Source organism: Jatropha curcas, chromosome 9 (genome assembly GCF_041381405.1).
Source record: "Jatropha curcas cultivar XTBG-Jc1 chromosome 9, XTBG_Jcur_1.0, whole genome shotgun sequence".
NCBI classification, from domain to species: domain Eukaryota; kingdom Viridiplantae; phylum Streptophyta; class Magnoliopsida; order Malpighiales; family Euphorbiaceae; genus Jatropha; species Jatropha curcas.
Window position 1 is genome coordinate 24,923,934 of NC_143159.1, and position 19,969 is coordinate 24,943,902.

The following is a 19,969-nucleotide window of genomic DNA, read 5'->3' on the forward strand; positions in this document are numbered from 1 at the left end:
GTGGTCTTTTCTTTTGCTATATTGAAGGCAACATTGCGGGAGAGGGTTAAACGAATAACCCCGAGTGCTTGTCTATCTAGAAGATTCTAATCTTCTTCCTTCATAGCCTCTGGCTTCTTTCCGGAGAGAGGTTGGAAAAGACCTTTCTGATACAGATAATCCTCTATCTGCATTTTCCAAAAGCCAAAATCTGCACCATCGAATTTTTCAATTTTCCTCTTTCCTTCATCTGCAGCCATTGCTCCCACTCGAGTCTAACTCCGCTATTCACCACTAAGTCGATTCTGCAACGACTCTCCGAGCGGACAACACCAATAAACTCGTCGTAATTTTCTTGTCGTCGTGATATATTTATTTTTGAAATATATCCACGAATCCGGTACCGCTATCTAACCGGCTAGACCTGCCAAAACCTTCGGCTCTGATACCAATTGTTGGGAAATTACTCAAAATTTCCTATAAAACTAGATTAGTGAGAATGCTAAATAAAAGCGGAATAATAACACACACAAATTTGATAACGGAGTTCGGCCAATTCTGCCTACGTCTCCGGAGCTGCTGCAGATCTTTTACTAACAGGAGAAAAATTATACAAAGTGTTTACAACACTTATAACCCACAACTCATAAATTCACTCAAGAAAATTACTCTCAATTTTCTCTCACCAAAGCTTTCTCTCTGAACCTAGCTAATGGATTTCTCTCTGAATGAGTTGATGCAAAAACACTTATGGAAGTGCTCTATTTATAGATCTAGAATTTTGGTGGTTGGCCAACCATTGCCTTACTTTCTTTGGTTGTTGGCCAACCATGCATACCGAATTCTGACTGACAAAGTTCTTTGGTTGGTGGCCAATCATGCGTACCATGCATGCCAATCTGACTAACACCGCGTATGGTCTACCGTCACCAAAAAGAATATTAGAAGATCCTTCTTGGGAATTAAGGTTACTAATGTTTACTTCAGATTCAGGAAACTCTTCTTCAGTAATTTTTGCAAGATCCATCATTTGGGAAGACTGAGTAGTAAGGTCATTAATGCTTTCTGATTCAAGAAAGTTTAGCATTTGTTCTAAAGTACGTCCTTCGGAGCCTGAAGCTAAAAGATTCAATAAAACATGTAGAGATAATGGAGACAGCACCAAATTCTGTTTGCTTCCGTTATTGATTTCTTGGAGAATCATGTGCTTAGCTATGCGCATTCCAAATGCCAGCCTATTGTTTATGTCTATCTCCATTGGAGTTGGGTCACTTTCCATTGGAACTGTGCAACTGTCAGCCATCAACCTCAGCTTTCACCAAGAACAGAGTTCATAAAAAGAGATTATATTGATTAAAATGGAAACTAGAATAATATCAACAAATGCTTAATAAAAGAAATCCAAAAAGGAGAGAGAATACCTTGTTAAGAAAGCTTGAGAGATCGACTTTTTTGTGCTCATAAAGCAAAATGCAAAGGGTTTATGTGATCATCTGCCTCATGTAAGCGCGTAGCTTAAATTTTAAGCTAAGTAGTTAGAGTTGAAGTGGCGCTAATTGTCGGTCAAAGTGGCTCCAACCCACTTGACTATATAAAAATATATTTTTTTATGTTTTGGGACAAATTCCTAAATCCGTAAATTGAAAAGGAAGCGGGGAGATTTTAGCTATAAAAATAGCCTAGTTTCTTGAGTTTTAAGTTAATCCAGCTTGTCCTCAGTATTTAGTGTGTTGGAAGAGTTTTCTCTTCTCTCTCTATTTGTTATTTTTTCAGTGAAATATTAATTTAGTAGTATCTGAGGACGTAGAAAAAATTAACCCAACCTCATTAAAATTTTGGTGTTCTTTTTTATTTATTGCTTTGTCTTTATTTATTTAATAGCTATTATTGGATAAAATATTTTTGGTGATTATTGTTTAATTAATTATATGTCTAGGTAAATTCTGTCAACCGATACGAATTTAGTATAAGGAAAATGAATTTTAAATGAGACCGCTTGTGACTCCTCTACTTATCTAGAAATTTACTTAGTGTAGTTACTTAAAGTTGATATGCTTGAATCTTTGTTAATTCTTGAAGTTTATATTGAATTTGATTAACACATGTGATAAAAGAGCGAGTATGCATGAGCTTAATATAACGATCGAGTTAGAATTTCAATTCATGCTATAATTGTTGAATTCATATTGATTTGAGAAATATTCCTAGAATTTTGTTCAAGTTAATTTTTTGAATTTATGTGATAATTGCTGCCATTGATTGAGTTAGGATTAATAAGGAATTGAAAATGTGTACTGATCCAACAAATGAAATTAAAGATTTTTAAAAAATATTTTGATTTTATTATTATTTTTTTTATAATTGTATGGTTAGAAATATTATCATTTCAATAAAAATTCTTAATTTCATTGATTTGGTTTACAAATGAATTTTTGATGGACCTGGTTTAGATAAGTTTTTCGAGTAGATTAGATTTTATTTGGAAATAAAAGGGAAGGAAAATAAAAATAATTTTAAAAAAAGAGTTTTGTAAAAAATGCTACTGGAATTCATTGACAAAGGTTGTGTTCAACAACAGCTTCTGAGGTAACTTTCAGTGTCTTGACGTATTTTTTATAGTGTTCGGTAACATAGTATTTACTAATTTTTAGAGGTTAAAGTAGCATTTTGTGAAAAATTAACTCATATAATATTTAACTTAGTTTTTAGCATTTTATATTTTATGAAAAATTATTCAACAGCCACCAAAACAGTTAAATTATGAAAAAAACTATTCAACGGCTGCCAAAACAGTTAAGTCATAGAAGACTTAGAATAATACTTCTGTCGGCAAATTACGGATTTTGGACTTATTTCATAATGTCCATAAAGGTTTATACTTCTGAAAACGGTCCTTTTCTTATTGTAGTCTCATCCATAAAATTTTTTATATGTTTATTTTCATCCTAAATTTATTTTACAGCCATATACTTAAATTAATTTGCAACGATTAAGAAGATATATTTTTATCTCATAAATTTTACTATATATAATTGTCATTTTTAATGACAATCAACTTTTCGTTTGTAGAAAAATATTTTTTACAATTTCGTTGTTTAGAGCGTTCAGAAGAATAAATCAAGAAAAATCAAATCATGTTTAAGGAAAATGACGTTTCATTCTTAAAAGAGTAAAACATTTTTTAGCCATTGACAAATTTATTATAACCCTATAAATTTATTACCACAAGTTATAGTTCACCACCGATCATCATCAATCACCACTATCGGTTACTGGCAATTTTCATAATTTACTATTTTTTTATTTTTCTTATAGTTAACAATATTTTTTTAAAAAAAAAATATAAAATTTATATAATATTAATATTAATATTTTTATAGTAAAAATTTTAATATTTTTAATTAATTTTCAATAGTCATTTGAAAACTATTTTTTACAAACAAATGCAGGGTTAAGAGGACTTTAGCAATGTAATTTTTCTGTTGGGCCCGAAACAGTGAAGTGGATTATTATCATCGGTTATCATTATCAATTGTCATCCCACGCGGATCCCAAAAGCGTGCTGCAATCTCCTCCACACTATTAGCTGCTCAAGTCAGAGACTCGTTAAATAATCATAAGATGCTAAAAGAACACAGAATTGGGGGGGGGGGGGGGGGAAAGAAAAGAAAAGAAGAAACTATCTTCAGATACTAATGGTCAGTTTTCATAAAATAAAAAAAAAATTAAAAAAAAAAAAAACACAAATTCTTTGGGCTCAGTTCGGTTTCATGAAGCCCAAAGATAAGCCTAAAAAAAAAAGGCCTGAAAGTAAAATCGACCATTCAGTTCAGTTCGATTATTTAGAGCTGTTCAGTTTTGCTCCCCAGTTCATCTCAGTCTAGACCGAACCAAATGCTCATCTCTAGCCGCTACAATCCAAAATGGAAATAATAATTAACCAAAAAAGGATAATTACATCACTACTTCAATGTCAAAGTTTTATCACTGAATGGACTTCTCTTCATTCTTAGTTTTGATGGGGAGATTCACAGTAAAATACTGCACTGGAATGATATAATTTCCTATGAATGATTAACATTTCAGTAATTACGTTTCTAAAAAAGCACGTATTGAGGACTTACAAGACTCCAGTACTGCATATTTGTTGATCATGAATTCATGATTAATTCTAACAGAATTAAAGAAAAGGAAAACGTACAATGCTTTTCTTACAGTAATCTATATTAAATAAGTAAAATCCCAAGATAGCTGTAGGGAAAAAATAAAAATAATAGAAGCCTTTACACTGAATTTGGCAAAAGTCGTTATCGTTGTCTTGTTGCTAGCTTTCCAATGGAGTGTAGATACACCGAGCCAGAGACAACACTGAAAAAATAAAAGATGTAAACAGTATCAGTAAACAAAAACAGTAAAGCACCTTGCATTTGAACATTGCAATAAATAATACTACTACACTCCACGTGTATTATAAACAAGGCAGATGATGCACAGACTATAGTTAAAGCAGATGAAGTGTGTGCTATAGTCAGCTTACGTTGAGCCAAGGAAGAAAGCAAGGGATAGATGGAAGCCAAACAAGAAGACAGAGACAACTGCTGTAAGAAGCATTGCCACTGAAGTAGCATAGACCTGCATAGCATTTGAAAGTTAATTAAATAGAGGAACAACACTTCAAAGATCATAAATATGCTGCTGATCCATTTCCTTGTCTTTTTCAATACTCAACACCAAATCTATTAAGAGTTAAAATAATAAACAAGAGAAAAATCAGACCCAGTTTTCCTCAAGAATGGTACCTAATATTCCACCTTTTTTTTTTTTCACTGAAATAGCACAATATGATATTTTTGAAATCATACTGAATTCTAGTAGACAGAAAGAGAAGAGAAGATCATCTTTTATGGTCACTATCAATAATTAATACAGCCTTTATGGAATGAAATATCATAGATTTACTTTGCTTTTATGAAAATATTAAAAAATGTCTAAAAGTTCCAAGAGTATGTTTTTACCTTTACAATATTGTCTGCATACTTCATTACCATGGATACCGCGATGCCACTGCACAGAACATGAGCTATTATACATATCGTCTAAAGATGACAGATGGAATGCTTTAAAAAAGTGCCATAAATGTTCATCAAGTAGAAATATGATATATGCAGAATTAAGCAATCCTTTATTATTCATCAGCATTTTGCTTCTACCATAGTCGTGTCATTTATGCTACCAGTAACTAAGCTCATAGATTTGTTTCTCAAACACCTAATAATGCCAAGTCTTTTTTTCAATTTTTCTTTCTGTTAATACATTGGAGTGAGGATCTCATAAAGCAACGAATAATTTCTATAGCGGCATATATAATAGTAGTTTACAATGATTTAAAAAAAAAAAAAAATGAAAACTTTCAACCACAAATGGCTTTCTAACATCGCACCATATATCATTAATTATTACCAAGATTTCAAAATTTTCTCAGCAACCAAAAAATTAAATTTGCTGCCAAAAAGTGAACGATTGACAAACAAGACAAGCAAGAAAAGACAGATAACAAACCTGAGTGCATGATTGAGAATCATGAGAACTGTAACTAATGAGTATCCATGGAAGAACCCTCTGGAAGATAAAACATAAATATAACCAATTTACCATTGTGAAGAACAACAAAGCAATATAATTTATTATAACCAGGCTTTGAAAAAGTATAATCAAATCAGCATAATAAGGAGATCCTACAAAGTAAATAAAGAATTGGAGTTCAATCATAATCAAGAAATAACGGGAGATCAGATTTACTTGTTCAGCACTGCATCAAAATCTTGAATCACAATGGCAACAGCATTGAAGACCATTCCAAAGACATATAACCAGAAGTTCTGCACATTTATGTTTCTTGAAGGACGCTTTTTAATTATAGCCTGTCAAAAGCAAAGTTATATTGAGCGTTTATGCCATCCAGAGGAGAAATTCCTTGATCGAGAGAATTCTTAATGTTTGAAATTAATAACTAACTATTCAAGCCAATTCTTGGTCATAGCTGATGAAAATATGTAACAGATAAATTAATATTCTAAACATCAAGCAAAACTCCAAGTAATAAAGGCAGAAACTCTCTGGACTTGAAAACACACCTCAGTGTACACTCCAGCAAAACCACTTAAAAGGGCCATCACCTGCAAAGGAAGCGCTTATTACTAGCCCGACAAATGAATAGGCAGAGCTTTTTTTCTATTTCAATATGCTGTCTTACAATGGACTAAAAGCCTAAAAATGTAAAAGACTCACAATGGCCATTATCCATCCTTGATAAGGAGTTTGAAGAACATGATCAGAACTGCAAAAAAGAATGACATTTTCTACAGCAGTCATTCAATTAAATCAATAAAATAATTTGAATTTGAAATGAAGTTTATACTATAAAGAGGAGAGGAAAATGTCAAAAGGCCCATCGGGCCTTAAGCTACAAGGGTAAGAAACCTATTTCACAAAATCCCGAGCTACATCCCAGCTTAACAGCTTAACAGCATTTGAACAAGGGACCTTCATTCAGATCATTTGTTCCATTTTATAACAAATAAACGCCTGTTTTAACACTTGATTCTCGATCATGGTCATTATCCACAGATACATTAATTGGTAGCTTAAATTTTATACCCAATTTCCAAAGAAAATTCATTATCCTATACTTGACTAAAAGCCAGGTGCATGTTTCAAACATACACATTGTGCATGTCCATCAGTGAGGAAAAAAAAAAGTGGAACAATCATATAAAACTAGAAAATGAAAACAGCACAGTGATGAAACTTACGAAGGGTTCAACTGGGCTGTGGTACATCCTGCACATAATAGAATGAAAGCTGCCCATTGAATCTCACTTAACCTGAAAACAAAATTAGAACATACAATGTGCATGAATCTTGTAAAACCATTATTATTTAAGTGTGTCTTCAGCTTAAGTAAATATTAACCACCTCGTCTATCTGCTAATCTTTTTAAAATATGTTCCACCATAAATTATAATATTCAGGTACATGGTGCAAACTGAAAAAACTTACTTTCTCTTAAGTATCATTTGATATAAAACACCAGTGCTGATAATGTTAAGGTTCTTGAGTATCTGGTAACCCGGAGCATCTACATAGGCAAAGATGTAATACTGCCACAAAATTACAAGGAACAAATGATAAGGCCTTTTGAAAGAACATCCAAACATGAATGTCCTGTTATTGCTGATAATTAAAATCAAAAAACAATTAGCATAACCCACCTGGAGCAAATTCTTGACTAGGTAAAGTGCTGCAGGAATGGGATAAACACTAACTTCATCAAAGGTGGTAGTCAACCTGGATGAATAGAGAGATTCACGAAACATGAGACATTGCACAATTCTAAGTAATTTAAGTCAAGGAACAGTACCACTAATAGACACAATGAGCAGGCAATAATATTGCAGTTGTAAAGCCAATCAAGTTAATACTATAGATGTGCAAATATTTGAAAATTTTCTAATCATGATAGCAGAAAATATTATTCATGCATGACAAGGATATAGTCCCATAATATGTTTGTCTGAAAAAGAAGAAGAAGACCACTTGAGATTTTAGTGGAACAATTGTTTTTACATTCTGCTTGGTTGCTTCTTTGTCATAATGTAGTCACACAAGGATGCCCTTAACTTACAGCCAAACAAGCAATAAGGAAATTAAAACTATAACCTCACACAAGATGGTGAACCATTGAACTGTTTCAATCATCCTATGGCATAAAAAATTCTCATTATTGCAAATTTTCTCAAGAGGGGAAAATGAAATCGCAAATTAATAATAAAAAGATGGTAACCTGTTATCGTTTGTAACACCTTCATTTTTCCAGATTCTTGCCAAGGCAGCAAGTGATAAGACACATTTCAAGGTCTCCACCTATCCACAGAAAGATAGATAAAACTCTAGTATCAATAGACTTGGACAGTATATATTGGGAATCACCTAAGAGTGTGCCTGTGTGTAAAAGCAGTTCTTAACTGTTGTTTAAGGAGCCGCTTCTGATCTATATTTTTTTTATCTCAAATGAAATATATAATATGCTCACCAAAAAATTTGCTGTAGTAACACTATATTCATACTTTCCAGCTCTCTTGGACCAAACAATAAGTATGGCTTGTGAACTTGTGAGAATAGTCAATGCAAGTGTAACAATGGTCCTATTCCAATGAAGAAAAAGCAAAATTCACACAATTAATTATAAGAAACACAATACACACTTCCTTAGTTTGTGCCAAACTGCCAATGATAGTAATAACTATTATTAATATCAGATCTTACTTGCATTTCCACTTCGATCTTTCATTGGAGCCTCCTGCCAAAGTACCCGCATTACTTACAGGAACTGCAATTCAAGGGCAAATAAGCACACCGAAACGACAAAATTTTCCAGTTAGATCTTGAAGGAGCAGTTATAATACTCGAACAGCAGCAAGATTAACATAAAATGTTGGAAAAGAAAATGCACCTGAAATAGAATTGTTTCTTAAGTTCTCTATGTCATCACCAGAAGTAACCTCATCTTTATCCTACAAAGATAACGTATCATAAAATTTTTAGTACTATACATCACATCTCTCTTCACTTAAAAAAATGCAAAATAGTAAGAGCTATCCATTTTAATTTTCCACTAATTAAACTAAATACAAACCATTAACACTGTTCAAAACTATCCATTTCAAAAAAAAAAAAAATCTGGGAAAATGCAAATCAATGTCGAGTTCACTAGAACTGATAGAAGATAAACCAAGAGAATTAATTAGGATTTGATTTCTAGTACAAATTAAGAGAGAAATCGAAAGAAAGCATACCTCGCTCTTGATTTTCCTGTACTCCATTTCTTAAACAAAGCAAATTTACACGCAGATCTCTCTCAGTTGGTAATGTAGAAAGTGGAAATCAACGTTTCTATTTCTTTTGAACACTTTCAACTTCTATCTGTTGCAGAATGTGTCGGTGATTTTCGCCATATTCAAAATTGCAAAATCAAATAAAAGAAGGATGCAAGTCTGAGGAGGAGAAAATTGTGCTGTGCGCTTGAAAACTCGGACAGCGAGAGTAAGGAACGAGAAAACAATTGGAACTGGAGATACGGGGAAACGACATAGTTTTTGGCAGTAGCATTACGACTAGACCAAACGACAAAAAAATAAATAAATAAAGCTAGTACAAACATTTCAGATTTTTTTCAACTTTTTTATTTTATTAAGGGTAAGTTACTATGAAATCCCTGAGGTTATGCCAAAATTATTAATTTATGCTTACTATTTGGAGAATTTACTGCACAATTTTAAAGATTTAGTCTTATTCAACTGCTTAGTCCTCAATTCCAAAAATGTGAGTTTTTTAAGTAGAGAATGGATTTTGGAGGGGTATTTATAAGGAAACATGGTAGGTGAGGTTGTGTGCAAGGCAGCAAGCAATGTGAGATTTGGACTACAAGAGTTTGAAAAATGAGTTAAAAAGAGTGTTTTCGAGTGATTTTTTTTTATCAGGGACTGGCTAGGGGGTGGTCAGCCATTCCTGACCGGTGGTCAAGGTCGGCCTGTCGAAGCTAATTAGCTATCATGGCCGACCATCCAGGGTTGACCGACGGTCAAGCTTGGCTAACTAGTAGTGAGGACCCCTATTGGTCAGTAGGTATGGTTTGATTCTAATTTTTGATTTGGGTGATTCAAGGTACAATTCAACTCCAATTTTAGCTCATGATATATCTTTGAAAAGCTCTAGATATCGAGTTTCTAATCCAACTTGAATGATCCAAAAATTTAATCTATAACTCGAGATATAATCCAAAGTGTGAATAGAGGTCACTTTTTTAGTTCTTTTAATGTGCAGTAATTTTGTGCTCATGATTCCGGCTCATTTAAATTCTAATTTTTGCCTGTAATATACCATTGGAAAAATATTTTTTAGCATTTTCTAATGGTATAAATTATGTTCTAAAATCCAATTTGTGGGAAGTGTTATGTTGAAAGAGTAAGCAAAAATCACATTTGTCTACTAGGTTAATCTCCGGTTTTCGACGGAGTCATTATCGATTTGAACTACACCTTTTGTGATCAAATTTTATTAATATGAGAGTGTGAAAAGCACGTTCTCACAATAGGTAATGACATATGAGCATAAGACTCCAGATAGTTGTCATGCTATACAAGAGCATATTTTACCTTGAGTGACACCATAAAGCTATTTTAAGCATTGTTCGACTGGAAGTTTTCTCAATCTAATGGACTTCGCACACAAGTATTCTAGGTCCAACCAAATCATTCCATTTCTCTCTTTTTAGCCTATTAAAATAGTTCCTTTTCATCAATGATGTCCTAATTTCTTCCAACATCACAATCAAAAGACGTTGTCTTTGCTTCTCTAATATAGCCATTAAAGGTCTCAACATTCAATTCAATAAGCAACTCAATTCAAGCTACAGTACTTGCTTAATTAAGTCCTACACTGCAAACCAATTATCAATCTAAGGCAAAACAAAGCTAAAATATTTCGAACTACATGGCTCAAAGGCCTTAAGCGGCCAAACAGGCTGTGAGCCAAAATTTTTCAAGCTATGCTACTAGAAGGCCTTAAGCAAGCAGACAGGCTACATATCAAGATATTTTGTGCTACTCACTCGAAGGACTTAATAAGCAAGCGAATAGGCTTTGATCCTAGCCAAAAAAAAAATGGCTAAGATATTCCAAGCTACATCATTTGATGACCTTAAGCAGGTGAACAAGCTACATGCTAAAAATTTTCTGAGTTGCGTTGCTTAAGGTCTTGAGGAGGCAAAAATATTCCGCATCGAGATATTTCAAGCTGCATCACTTCAAGGATTTAAACAGTCGAATAAGCTACGAGACTAAGGCAAAACAAAGCTAATATATTTTGAGTTATATCACTCAAAGGCCTTAATCAGGTGAACATGCTGCAATCTAAATATTTTCCAAGTTACATCGCTCAAAGGCCTTAAGAAGATAAAAAAGTTTATGTGCAAAGACATTTTGAGTCATGTCGCTCGAAAGCCTTAAGCAAACAAATAGTCATGAGCCTAAGGCAACACAAAGCTAAGATATTCCGAGCTGTATTGCTCGAAGGCCTTAAGTAGGCAAATCTACTATGAACCAAAAATTTTTGAGTTACGCTCCTTAAAGGCCTTAAGTGGGTGAATAGGCCTTGCCAAAAATTTTTGAGTGATGTCGCTCGAAGGTTTAAACAAGCAAATAGGTTATGCACTAAGATTTTTTGAGCTATGTCGCTCAAAGATCCTAAGCAAGCAAATAGGATACATGCCAAAAATTTTCCAATCTATGTATAGACCTTAAATATATGAAAAAAGTTATTATCCAAAAGATTCGAGCTATATCACTCACCTGTCCGAGACCTATACAAGCAAACATGTAACAATCCTGAAGCAATTAAAGACCAGTACTGAGCCAAAGTAGCTCACTCCATTAAAAATAGAAACTTAGTACATTGCCAAACAAAGGCAAACTAGATACTAAAACAAAAACTAGACACTAAAACAAAAGATAATACTTCAACAAAACTTAATGTTAATTTGGACATAAATAACCTAAACATACGAGGATAAAACGAACTTATTAAGAGTTATTTTATTATTAACACATCAAGATATAATGTAGTGGTAAATGCATTATGACCTGGCAATAGATCCAGTTTGAATCCCTCCTTCCCCAATACTAAAAAAAAAGAGTTATTTTATTATTAAAACTTATCATAAAAACTCCAAAATATGTTAGACAAAGGTAGAAAGGTCACTTAAAATTGCAAGTTTGCAACAGAACAACATAAAAGCCTAAAAAATTAACTATATAATAACTAAAATAAAATCCAAATAATGAATTTCCTTAACATGAGAAAATGAACGGTTCTTCAATTCATATATAGAACACAATATATATTTTACATGCTATTTATATTAAATAATAAATGTATAATAGAAATTAATAATAGAGAAATAGAAAAGTCACTTAAAATTATAAGTTTATAATAAAACAGCAAATAAACTATAAAATTACTCATATAATAACTAAAATTAAATCTCAAAAAACTATAAAATTCATTACATAAAATTAATATTAAAGGAATAGAAAAGGTACTCATAATTCATAAACTAAAGAAAAATTAATTACATAACTGAGATTAATAATAGTGAAATAAAAAAAAAAAGTCACTTAAAATTGCAAGTTTACAACAAAACAACAGAAAAACTACAAAATGCATTACATAAATAAAATTAATATTAGAGAAATAGAAAAGATACAAAAAAAAAAAAAAAAGAAAAATAATGTTTTCAAAGAGATCACTCCACATAGAATGAGAAAGTATTTCCTTAGCATATATATATAGTTTGACTTAATGACAAAAAAAAAAAAAAAAAAGGCCTGACTTTTGCATTTTTTTTTTTAATTTTGACTAATTTCTTTTAATTGTTCATTTAAATAGAACGCTTAGCGATTATTGAATGCTTGTGGAGCCAACTTTTAAAATTGACTGCATGTCAATAATTTTTTGGACCGAGAGCGGATAAAGATCAAAATTGATATTTTTTTCGTTTCAAAAAAATAATTCACTTTCTATTTTCACACACGGATTAAGAAAATAATAATTATTATGATTAAAGAATAATTTTATTTATATAACTTCTCATTATGCCATCTTAAAAAAAACACATGGACAATTAATAAATTGAATAATAAATAAGAAATAATGAAGGTTATTGAAAATAAGATAAAATTTAATAAGGTTATAATAAATAATTTAAAAATTAACTATAATGCAAAAAAGGAAAATGGACTATATTTTGAAACAAACAGGAAAGATGAATTATCTTTTTGAGACGGTGAAAATATAAAATAATAAGTCCAAAATTAAAAGAATTGGTAAAATTAAAAAAAAAAAAAAAAAGGCAAAAGTTGATTTTTTTTTTTAAGTGATTAAGACTTAAGAATCTTGCAAGAGAATTTTAAAATAGTTTATGTTTATAGCTGACACAATCTCAGAAATTGTTCATTTTTCCGATTAATTTTCCCGCAGGCAACAGTGAAAATTATGTCATTCCAATTTGGCCAAATATATTCCGTTTTTGTTTGAAAAATAACTATAAGACTAAAACCTTCTTTAAAAAAGAAAAAGAAAGTAGTGTAAGATTAAAACGATTTCACCAAAACTTCATAATATAAATGCTTAAATTTCTTGGGAGGTTACAGAAATGGAGGTAATCCTCTCCCTTAATTAAAGCAAATGACTAAACTAGCTGGTATATAGTCCTACTAATTATTATTCCCGGCAAAGTATGCCAAGGGTCCAACAAAGGCAGCATTAATATAAGTAGCAGGTTCTGAGTGACTATAATCAGATCGTTCATCGGAAAAATTATCACTCTGATCTGGACCACCCACAATAGCTCCAGTTAAAACATTAGGGTTAGGGCTTGATGAATAGTAATAAGGTTGGAAACCACCATCACAACCTATTGCTTCTTTGTGGCTTGCAATTGAAGGCAGTGAAGATCCCCTGTGGTGAATTCTCTCTGGAAACTGAGTCCCAAATCCTACCATATAAGACATTTGTTTTGGGTTTTCCCCAAGTATGTAATCCACCTATAAGCCGCCAAAAAAAAAAAAAAAAAAAAAAAAAAAAAAAACGAAAGTTAGCAAGTTGAACTAATGAATTGAATTGAATTAATTCTTCTAAACCTAATCAAAAGGGTGCAGTGACTTGCCTGTCTCTTTGCTAGGTCTAACAGGGAGTCAGGGGTGACCAAGAGACTGCCACAATTGAAGGTTTGCTTTGTAGCTTTCATGTACTTGGCATATGTTGTGAGCAAGAATGTTATGGATGTCACATATTCAAGGTTACTTTGAGGTAGCTTGTACATGAGCCCTCCTGCCATTTCATTAAAATGATTTAGCCAATACTTTCACATTTAAAAAAAAAAAGACAATCATATATGATCCGATTGATTTTTTCACTTACGAAAAAGAGAGATCTCGAGTTTGAAGATAAAAGCTTTTTAAAAATATATATATATAAATCAACTTATGCAGGACCCATGACTCTTACGAGGAGATATTACACAACACTAGTCCTAGATAATAATTCCTCTTCCGTTACAAGTAATAATTGGCCACCCCTTCTTTCGTAATGTTTTTTGGTACCTTTTGTATATTGCGTAGTAGTAGAGGGAGAGTTGGGTAAAATCTTGCACATGAAATTTTCTGCTTCTACTTTATACTGCTCAAAATCCTTATTATTGTTGAGCAGAGCTATCTGCAGAGGAAAATAAAAGAAAAAATTTTAGAACAAGAGTTTTCACTTTTAAGTTCATAATTATTTGAGACTTACACTTGATAAGAGAACATGAGCACCAGCATATTTGTTGTCCCAACTGAAAACATCTGGTCGGTCATCAGCTCCCAAAGATTTTATAAGATTGTAATATTCTGTTTCATTTGTTGCCTTCAATAGCCATGCTGCTCCCCATAGTAGTTCATCCTGCAATTATATCCATTACAAAACATTAGATACCAATTTTAGTTCTAGTCCAGTAGGCCGGGAATACCTCCGGCAATACCAAAAAACATGGTAGCTAATCTTTTTACCTTATAACCAGAATATGAGCAATAAAATGGGCAAACAGCTGATCCAAGAGAATCACTATAAGCACCCTTATATTGCAATGCAAATTGCAAAACATTCTTTGCTGTATTCAGAAGCAACTTAGAGTAAGTTGGATCATCCGTTCTAAAAACAATAGAGGCAGCAGCTAAAGCAGCAGCTGTCTCGCCGGCAACGTCAGAGCCGGGATTGCGGGCAGAGACAGAATAGACAGAACGGACAGTGTCCATATCTTCAGGTCTTTCCCAGCACTTGTGATCAACATTAGGGTCACCTACACCAACATAGAGCTTGCCTGGAGTGGCTCTAGCACATTTTAGTAGATACTCTGTCGCCCATCGGATTGCTGCCTTCGCATTTTGTAGTTCAGAGCCCATTCCATTACCATATTCGAGAGTCCCCCATGATAGGATTGTAGTAGTGAAAGCCATTGGGAAATTAAATTTTACGTTATCTCCAGCATCGTAGTACCCTCCTGTTAAATCCACCTGGTAAAAAAATAACAAAAACCCATCATTAAAACTGGTAAGTGGATATTGAAAATTGGTAATTAAGTAACTTACTTGAGCAAGTGAACCATCGGAGAGGCCAGAATTGGACCTCCAAGTGATTTTTTGTGAAGTGGGAAGTCTCCCTGACCTCTGACCTTGAAAGAACAATATGGATTTTAGTAAAGCATCCTTGTAATTGGGACTGCATTGGACAAAACCGAGCAGAAAGAAGGAGAAAGAAAATAAAAGGCAAAAAACAACTCTACTCATTGTTGTTTTTGGTATCTTAGTACCAACAAAAATGTTTTTGTTTTTTCGTTTTGTTTAGGTTTATGTTATGACTTTGATGCAACAATGGCATGGGCTTTATATAGGAAAGTCCTGTTAGGTCTTCACACAAACCGAAAATCAAGGTTTCCAAATTCATGGATTGGTTTCTTTATTTGACTTATACATATATATTTCCTTCTTTTCATTTGATTGACAGTTTTTAATTTTTCACGAGAATTAAAAAAATGATTAAATCATCTTCGTTATATAAGTTAATTAATACTTAATATATTGAGATAAAGTTCAATGTAAATATTTGGACAAAAATAAAATTAGAATAAAATAATTAACTACTTTAATGTTATAAAATTATTGTCTAAATAAAATAAAAAATTCAAAAAAATTAAGATTTTAAAATTCTTCTGTATTTTTTCTTACTACCACAACTCCACGCATCGATCTTTAGATGTGATACTATTTTTTGTTATGATTCGTGTGTTCATAGTTACCACTCTTTATAAATATTTTTTCACGAATTACAACTCTAACTTTATTAGAGATCGTCAGTTGTTCCAATGTGTTTTATCACTTTAGAATTCAACCTTTTAACTCTTTATTGCTGTTATGTAATGTAACAATTTTATTATTTTTGTTATTTTCTAATGTTTGAAAACTAGATTGGACTGATTAATCTGCGAACTTTGGCTGACTTTTTTTAGTTTGGTTCGATTTCAAAAATCAGAAAAGCAAAAACCGGGTTAGAGCAGTAAAATCGGACCAACCGGTAGGACGCGATCTTTTTTGGAAGGTGGTTTTTTTTTAAGTTAATGTTTAAAGGCGGGGTCCATTCCATTAAATGGACATTATTTTTGTAACTCCTCCGTGCTGGAAACCAATTAATTATATTCATGAAAAAGCACACGTGTCCTTCATGCAAAGATCAATATCTTTTTACCCATAAATATTTTTTACGTAAAAATTAAGTAAATGGATAAAAATATAGCCTCTATTTAGATAAATAGATTTCACAAAATTTTATAAAATTTATTTATTCAAAATTTTGATATCGTAAATTTTATTTATAAATTTAATTTATAAATTTGGATGTAACTAAATTAAATTTTAAAAAAATATGAAATTTCTAAATAAATTTTATAAATTTAAACAATTCAAAATTCATTTTCCTAATTTAAAAAAAAATATGCTAAAAATATTTAGACAATAAAAACAAGTGAATTTCAGTTTTGAATTTATTCCAAATATGAAAAATCATTATACCAAATAAAACATTAATATTATTCACCATGAGATTTTATTTGCATCGTACCGTGATAATGTATTTATTTTCATTTACAACAAATACAATATCAAAATATAATAAACTTAAATTAAGAAAATAACAGTAATTCAAAAGATAAAAAAAATTCAAACGCTCCAACATGCAAATTAAGTTATTATTGACTACGTACAAAGATTAGTAAAAAAAAAAAAAAAAAAACTGATCCTATATCCAACCATGCACGGGTTGATGGTTTTTTTACATTAATGTGAGCACTTCTGTAAAACACCAAAAATAATAATAAGCAAATTACCTACTTTCACGCATATAATTGTAGATCTTCGTATTTACTTTGTCCCAAAATATAAATCATTTAAGTTTTTTTATAGAAATTAAAGAAATAATTAATTCTCCTAAATTATAATAAAATCAATGTTAATTTGACCAAATTATCTCCTATCTCAAACCAAGAGTTATTTGTTAAGGTAATGATTGTATTTAATGTAAAAAAGGGTAATATTGTAAAAATATCTTTTATTACTCCTTAAAATATCAAAACGATATATTTTTTGGGACAAAATAAATACCTAAAAATGACTTGTATTTTGGGACAAAAGGTGTATCAACTTATTAGTTTGCCTTTTGTTTTGGTTCAAATAAGAAAAAAAGCTTGAATTTTGACATTTTTACAATTTTATCTATTTTTTTAATTTTATTAATTATTACCATGAAATATTATTTCTTTTAACAATTTATAATTTTCCTTCATCTGTGCCTAAAATTTACTAATCTGATAATTAAATGGGTTCCATAATAAAAGTCAAAAAACGAAAAGACATGAACTTTGATATTTTACAATTTTGACCAAGTCAATTAATTCCGAAATCCAATAGGGGTTCTTTAAAAGCCAATAAAATTCTATTTTCGTCTGTAATTACTGCCTCTACTCCATAATACTTATCACATTTGGAATTTCACGTTCCTTCAGAAAATGAATAAATGTGTTTAAGCTACAATAAATTATCGAGTAAATTGACTATATTACCCATAATTTAATACTAAGTTTCCAAGAAAATCATTAGATGAAAGTAATAATTATTGGTTATATATAAAGGGTAAATATGAAAAAAAAAAACATTTATTACTTCTTGAAACCACAAATGTGACAAGTACTTTGGAATAAATTATTTTCTCAAATATAACAAGTACTATGAAACAGAAGTAGTACATAGCATGTTATTAGATAAGGTGTACTCTATCCGTCTCAAAAAGATAGTTTATCTTTCTTTTTTTGGTTTGTTCCAAAATATAATCAACTTTCATTTTTTACATTATAATTAATCCTTAAATTGTCTATTATATTCTTATTAAATTTTATCTTATCTTCAATAACCCTCATTAATTCTTAGTTATTATTCCTATATAATACTTCATTACTCATGTGTTATTTAAGATGCACATAATAGAAAAGTTATATGAATAAAATTTTCCTTTAAATATATTTTTTAATCTGTGTAAAAATAAAAAGTGGACTATCTTTTTGGGACAGAGGAACTATAATTAATCCTTTTTGGAAAATCAATAGAAGATATAGAATTTAGCCTTAAGGAGTTTTTTGTAATTTTAGAAAATTAATACAATTATTAATTATTTTTTAGTGAAAAATCCGCTCGGCGTTGATTAAGTCGTGCACAGAGCTCACTTGTTAAGTCAATTAGTTAGAGCATCTCCAATGCAACCATGTATTGCTCTATTTTATTTGCCACGTCTGAAAAATTGAAAGTTATCTTCTCCAATGCAACTGTCTTTTTGGTTTGTGAGTCTGATGTGTCAAAAAGAAAAATACACACTGTTTATCACGCTCTCTATTTCCAGAAACTCTATTAGATAGCATGATTCATATGTTCATTTTTTTTCTTATTTATTCATTTTTTCTTTTTTTTTTTTTATTTTTACGCCTTCTCTTTATTCGCGCTCAAACTTTTTTTCGCGTTAAAACTAATTTCTTCTTCGCGCTAAAACGGAAAATATGGAGTTGTTTTTCGTGTTTAGGCAAAAAAATATAGAATTATGGTTGGTTGTCCATCTAACAAATTATCAATACTAGAGGTGCCAAGTACGAAATAAAGTGCAAAAGAAAAGCCCTAGCAATTGGATCAAGGTAATATTTTTTCTTCATTTTAATTCTTTTATTAGTCTTTTGTTTTAATTTGATTATCGTTGTATGATCAATATGTGTAATCAAATAGCTCTAGAATTAACCTCAAAAATTAATGTAAAACTAGCTCTCAATTGTCTTTAGAGTTCCTTTTTTTTTTTTTTTTTTTTTTTTTTTTTTTTTTTGCCACCTTTTAAAAACTCGTCTAAAATCCATATCTCTCTCCTCTTGCACCCCTCCGATTGTCCCTGTGATTTAAACAAATAACTAGAAAGCATGAAACACACAAAAACGGAGTTCCAGCATTGTTTCTCCTGGCTTGTTAAGAAACTTATCTTTTTATCTTGCTTTGGGCTAGATTTCATATTGTTCAGTTTCCGACGAACATAGTTTCATATAAAACATATGAAGTTAACGTTGCAAAATTATTGTTGTTCTTTGTTTGTATTTGTTTGAGTTGATTGTCATTTGTCACGCAGCTCTGTAACAGTTTGTTTTTTGTTTATTATATTTTTATACGTTTAATTTTAATTACATATAGTTTTTGAAAAATAAAATTCACATCATCAGAGAAAGTTTTAAAATAATCAGGAAGCATTTGAAGGTATTTTTAAAATCTAACAACTATAAATGTACATTCAGCCACATTATCACCTACAGCTTCTATTTATTAAGATATATCAGTCACAATCCATGGTTGCAATTGAAGATACTCTTATATTAATAGGTTTTGGACTGCATATGGATGGCGAATATAATTGTTTAAAAAAAATTATAAAACTAAAAGTGAAAAATATTACTGGGTTGTTGATACAAAATCTATGCATTTCCGTGTTGAATAAATTAAAGTTATAATAATTTTGTAAATTTACTTTATTAGAATAAATAATGTTTTTATGAAGTTCAAATATTTTTTTAGAAGTGTTGAAAAAAATTTTATGTGGTGTTCGGTTCAATTTAATCAATTTATTAATGTGTAAAAGTCAAAATAAGTGCAAGTGCTAAATTTATACTACAAATTAATGAATCATTTAGCCTTGAACTTTTCAATGATATCCAATCTTTTCAATTATTTTAAATAAATTTAGAAATTGAATTAGTTTAAAAAATCAA

The 19,969-nt window shown here is 30.9% G+C and overlaps 3 protein-coding genes across 3 annotated transcripts in view; all 3 read right to left on the reverse strand.

Moving 5' to 3' along the window:
- The window catches only part of LOC149493893 (serpin-ZXA-like), a 6,974-nt gene extending 5,524 nt beyond the window's left edge, over positions 1-1,450 (reverse strand). The window contains exon 1 of the mRNA XM_089725893.1: positions 978-1,450. Within this exon, the coding sequence (XP_089582019.1) occupies positions 978-1,282 (305 nt within the window). The 5' untranslated portion in view covers positions 1,283-1,450. The remainder of the gene's footprint in view (positions 1-977) is intronic.
- A 2,556-nt stretch (positions 1,451-4,006) lies between these two features.
- LOC149493894 (CMP-sialic acid transporter 4-like) lies at positions 4,007-9,133 on the reverse strand. Its single transcript, XM_089725529.1, has 15 exons — positions 8,835-9,133; positions 8,492-8,552; positions 8,305-8,368; positions 8,072-8,183; positions 7,823-7,902; positions 7,251-7,326; positions 7,039-7,139; positions 6,792-6,863; positions 6,268-6,316; positions 6,114-6,155; positions 5,779-5,900; positions 5,539-5,598; positions 4,995-5,043; positions 4,517-4,611; positions 4,007-4,347 (listed from the first exon to the last, which is right to left on the reverse strand). The coding sequence occupies exons 1-15, from the start codon at positions 8,859-8,861 to the stop codon at positions 4,287-4,289; spliced, it is 1,071 nt and encodes a 356-aa protein (XP_089581655.1). The 5' UTR covers positions 8,862-9,133; the 3' UTR covers positions 4,007-4,286.
- A 4,063-nt stretch (positions 9,134-13,196) lies between these two features.
- Positions 13,197-15,468, reverse strand: LOC149493895 (endoglucanase 9-like). Its single transcript, XM_089725999.1, has 6 exons — positions 15,222-15,468; positions 14,643-15,146; positions 14,386-14,535; positions 14,199-14,310; positions 13,763-13,926; positions 13,197-13,640 (listed from the first exon to the last, which is right to left on the reverse strand). The coding sequence occupies exons 1-6, from the start codon at positions 15,417-15,419 to the stop codon at positions 13,311-13,313; spliced, it is 1,458 nt and encodes a 485-aa protein (XP_089582125.1). The 5' UTR covers positions 15,420-15,468; the 3' UTR covers positions 13,197-13,310.
- Between the last annotated feature and the right edge of the window lie 4,501 nt (positions 15,469-19,969).